Source organism: Ammodytes marinus (genome assembly GCF_949987685.1).
Source record: "Ammodytes marinus genome assembly, chromosome: 2".
NCBI lineage: Eukaryota > Metazoa > Chordata > Actinopteri > Uranoscopiformes > Ammodytidae > Ammodytes > Ammodytes marinus.
Genome location: NC_137231.1, coordinates 32,500,650 through 32,505,649, shown reverse-complemented (window position 1 = coordinate 32,505,649; position 5,000 = coordinate 32,500,650). Strand labels below are relative to the sequence as shown.

Sequence of the window (5,000 nt, the reverse complement as noted above, 5' to 3'; positions counted from 1 at the left end):
GATCAAGGTTTTTTGATTATTGTGTCTGAACAATTATAGACACGTTTGAAAACATTTGACACATGTTTAGTGCTTTGGTATGCTACACTTTGAGTCTATATAGTTAGCACAATGTCAACCCTAAATTGCTGCATCATGCCTATTATCCAAAATTCTGGGGATGGGGTGATTTGTGCGCAAGGGCCTGGGTGAGTTATAAGTAAGTAAGTAAGTAAAATGTATTTATAAAAGCACATTTATGACAGTTTGCACTGTCCAAAGTGCTGTACATAGTGCATTCAGTAGGTAAACAATGAAGGTACAATAACAATAACCAAAATAAAAGACGTAAAGCCCATACATCCACATAAACACAGATAGTAGTGCAGAGGTAAGATAGTTAATGGGGAGGAAACACCAGGGTGTACATATGGGTTTTGAGCCTTGATTTAAAGGCAGAAATGTAGGGGGAATCACATTTGTCAGGTGGCAGTTGGTTCCACAAGCACGGAGCAACTAGTGCAAAGTACATTTCTGAGAGTTGTGCCAGTGGCATGGCTGTATACGCTGGTCACCAAAAGAAAGTGATTGTCTACAGTAGCTCAGAAGAGAGTGACATCTCAATTCCACTTAACGACACCACTGATGAGAGTTCAGATGGCCAGAAAGATGATGATGGTGACTTTGTCATTGTGACACAATGACGCACAAATCACCCCACTACGTGGGGTGATTTGTGCGTCAAGACAACTTTTTTTCCGAAAGCTATATTTCTTAAACAGTTTATTCCAGATCCAAAGTTTTTATTGCCAGGGATGCACAACATCCTGAAATATATGTACATATTTGAGTTGGAGACATAACTGTCAAGGCCTCACTTTAAAATCACTTTGAGTAAAAAGTTGCACAAATCACCCCACCTTCCCCTACTAACATTCCCATGAGTATAAGTTCTTATTTTGTAGAATATTATATTGTTTGGTCACAATTATTGATGCAATAATGTGTTGTTTTGTCTTACTTAAAAAATAGGGTGAAATTATTTGTATCTAACTAATTATGCATACATTTTACATCTCTTTAAAAAACAAAAAGCCGGTGCTCCGGTGGCGTGGTGGATAGAGCGTGTACCATATTGGCTCCGGCCTTCGTTGCAGTGGTCGCGGGTTCAAATCCGACCCGTGGACCTTTACTGCAGGTCATCCCCCTCTCTCTCCCCCTCTCTCTCTCTCTCTCCCCATTTCAAATCTGTACTGTCTAATAAAGCTTGAAAATGCCAAAAAATAACATAAAAAAAAGATAGATAGACAGACAGACAGACAGACAGATAGATAGATAGATAGATGTTGGATGAAGCCAGAGTTAAAATCTTTATTTAATTTTTACGACATTTTAGTGCCCAAAGTTTTGACTGAACAGATTTTGGATACAACCTTTTTTCATTTTATAAATACTAAACAAATTACAAAAATAATATGTACAGGTCGTAAAGTTATTTTAAACAAGGCTGCTAGTTTTATTTTAATTTGTTAATGGAACAAATGTAGAGATAGCGACTGCATACAACATATTAGTGTTAAAATAATTTACCAAACTGATTTTGGATACAGCTTTTTTCACGTTTAATACATTCAAAAAATTGTAATAAAAATACTATGTGGGCTATAGGTCTTAAAAGTATTCTAAACAAGGCTGTAAGTTTTATTTTAATTTGCTAATGGAAAAAATGGAAAGGTAGCAACTGCATACAACATATTAGTGTTAAAATAATTTACTAAACTGATTTTGGATACAGTTTTTTTCTCATTTAATAAATACAAAAAATAATAATAAAAATACTATAAAGGCTACAGGCCTTAAAAGTATTCTAAACAAGGCTACAAGTTTTTATCTAATTTTTTTCTTAGTGGAAACAATGTTGAAGTAGCAACTGCTTTAGTAACAGCTGAGAGTCCGAACATAGCTTTACACCTAATGTCAAACGTGACAGGCGCGTGCGGTGTATGGAGGGGGGGCCACACACCAGCTGTCACCATGGCTGTCGCTCGCACGCACACACACACACACACACACACTCAGACGCAAACGCTCACAGACAGACAGACAGACACACACACACACACACACACACGCTCACAGACAGACACTGACAGACACACACACACACACACACACACACACACACACACACACACACACGCACAGAGAAAGAGAGAGAGAGAGAGAGAGAAAAAGAGAGAGAGAGAGAGAGACACTCAGACACACTGTCAGACACACTGATACACACACACAGACACACACACACCTGTCTGAGGAAGTAAACACACCCCTCTGCATACATGTGCATATTTCAACATTGTTACAACACCTTAAATACTATCGTAGTAACCACAGTAATAGCACAATGTGAACCCGCACGGAAAACTCAAAGCACTGGACTGGATTAGTTTGGCATGCGGCTCTAGACAGCCAGGGCAGACAGCGGGGTGAGATAGAGCAGACAGCCCGACTAGGTGACACTAAACATCGGATCAAAGTGTGGGATTCTACCGGTAGACCCTCCGGATAAAAAGTGTTTATGGAGATAGCGTAAATTTACCGGGAGATCCTTACCTTCATACGGGCGCGGTAGATGACGGTTTGTGGAGGGAATAGTTAGTAGATACATGCAGACACGGATCCGCGAACCAGTTTAGACACTAGGACGAATCGGAAACACAAGGAAGAACAACAAACGCGACTTCCCCTCGTGCACCCTCCAAAGTCGGCCGCGTGCACATAGAATTTGGGATTTCATGTCAACATGTCGAATTATGGAAAATTGTTTCTGGATATATTTCTAAACTTATTTAAATATTATTGGCGTAGTTTTTTTGTAATTCTATGTTAAATGTGTATTTTTTTTTATATGGGAATGTTTATTTTTAATATTTTGATATTTTTATTTGTGATTTTGTGTGTTTTAACATGGTGAACATGTATTTTTTTATTTAAGAATATTTGTTTCGTCAAATGTAATTTTTTATACGTGATATTGCTTTGTTATATGTGAATATGTATTTTATTTTTTTATTTTTTACATGTGGATATAAATTCCTCATCTGTGTTTTGTATATTTATTTCTACTCTAAAGAATAAAGCGAATAAAATAAGCTATTCCTTATTCTGATGAGATTCAAGCATTAACAAACTCCATTCAAATGAGTATCTTATATAGAAGGATACAAAGATCGCAGAGGATCAATTTGTGATTTCTAATATTTAGAAACCACTTAAAATTCGGCTTGCATTTAATCCAGCTATAACAGTATTTTATTTGTATCTATCTATAAATGGGCCTACTGAATATTACTAAATGTTCTTTTCATAACTCGAATATTTGCTAAGATAAATAAAAGTTGGTGTATGGACAATTGAAAGAGGACCCTACTAATTAAATTGTCTGGCTTTGATTGTTATTAGAATGTTGGAGGTAGTGTAATTTTGACCATTTCTGAAAATATATAGTTGTTTTTTTTTCAGGTGGAACTACTCAGCACGTGTCGTTGTTGTTGTTTCCACACGGACCAAAGTTGTTCCCAGTCATGGCAACTTGCACGCGGGGTGTGTGGAAAGGTCAGTTATTTTTGTGTCTTTTAACTTCAGTAGTAAAATATCAAGAAATATGTTCTGGACTATAATTATATGACAATTTTTTAATGCTGCATTTTTTTGGTCTAGTTTCACTCTGTATAGCCTGCTAGCTTGTCTGTTATGCTATTCGGTGATGACAAGTGAACGCTGCAAAACCCAGCGTAAATATGTGTACATTTAGCTTTCACTTTGCTTTTTCAATACTTCCAGACTTTAGTCAACATTATTCAAGACTTTATCTGAATCACTGACATTCTCTGTCTAATTCGGCATTAAATAAATTATAAATTAAGCTTTTAATCATATTAAATTAACAGATTGTTGCCATAGTTTCAACAGTTACTTCCTGTGTGTCCTTGAACCAAACACCTTACAGTGGGCGGTGACGAGAAGCGTTAACGAGTTGAAAAATGTCACATTTGGTTCCTTTAACGTGTTGCTGCGTTAATACAATGTATGCCGAATTGAAGATGTGACATACATGGTCCCATACATGTCCTGAATTATGTTATTTTAAGTATTTATTTTAAGGAGTAAGAGAGGGCGTATTTAAGTGTTGCATTTCTGAACGTAGTTTTGGTCAAAATGGAAAAATTCGAGACCGCTCCAAATGATCGTTGTGAGTGGTTTTAATATTTAAAGTTATGTGTTTGAGTGAGATGAACAGGTTTATTTAATTCGATAGACTAATTACACTAATTTTTTCTCCAAATGATGTATACAAGTTAGAGCATTTCCATTAGTTAGTGTAGAGATTTAGGTAACATTTTGAGCCTTTATTTGTTACAGTGCTTTGAATGGTTGCATATCTGTTTTGCAAGCCTGTACTGTTGAGCATATAAGCTATGTACCAAATAAGATAACTGTATTTCATATCAATTCAACTTTGCACACCCATATCTGCCTCGGCTTGCCTTGCACAAGCCTGAGCACAGTTATTATTCATTTTCCCTTTAAAATAAATCATGCTTTGCCTTCCCCAGCCACACATCCCTGCAGGCATCACAGAAATGTACAACATATAATTAACAGAAATATTTATAAGATCCCACTCAAACTGTGATACTGGAGTTATACTGCCGCGCTTTTGATAGTAAACATGTAAAAGTAGCACTAGGGAAGTGTTAAAGGTGCAGTGTGTAATATGACATCATCAAGAAAGTTCTACAAAGTTCTAGAATGCAACGCTCCCTGGGTAACCCCAACCCTTTCGAATAATAACAGAAGCTACAGTGGCCTTCAAGGACAAGAACAATTCTAAATTTTAAACAATGCACCTGATGACATTCCAACTATGACACTTTCAAGATGGCGGCACTAGGCCTTGGTCCAAAATATGCAGAAATATGGACATATATGAGACCCTTTCTAAGGGAAAAAATAATAAT

General features: G+C 36.6%; 2 protein-coding genes across 2 annotated transcripts in view; one reads left to right on the top strand and one right to left on the bottom strand.

The window, feature by feature from the left end:
• Positions 1-2,696, bottom strand: part of cnot6l (CCR4-NOT transcription complex, subunit 6-like) — a 23,237-nt gene extending 20,541 nt beyond the window's left edge. The window contains exon 1 of the mRNA XM_080042791.1: positions 2,593-2,696. The gene's annotated coding sequence lies outside the window, so the exon portion shown is untranslated. The remainder of the gene's footprint in view (positions 1-2,592) is intronic.
• Positions 2,697-3,546: 850 nt separating this feature from the next.
• Positions 3,547-5,000, top strand: part of mrpl1 (mitochondrial ribosomal protein L1) — a 15,848-nt gene continuing 14,394 nt past the window's right edge. The window contains exon 1 of the mRNA XM_080050318.1: positions 3,547-3,594. Within this exon, the coding sequence (XP_079906444.1) occupies positions 3,564-3,594 (31 nt within the window). The 5' untranslated portion in view covers positions 3,547-3,563. The remainder of the gene's footprint in view (positions 3,595-5,000) is intronic.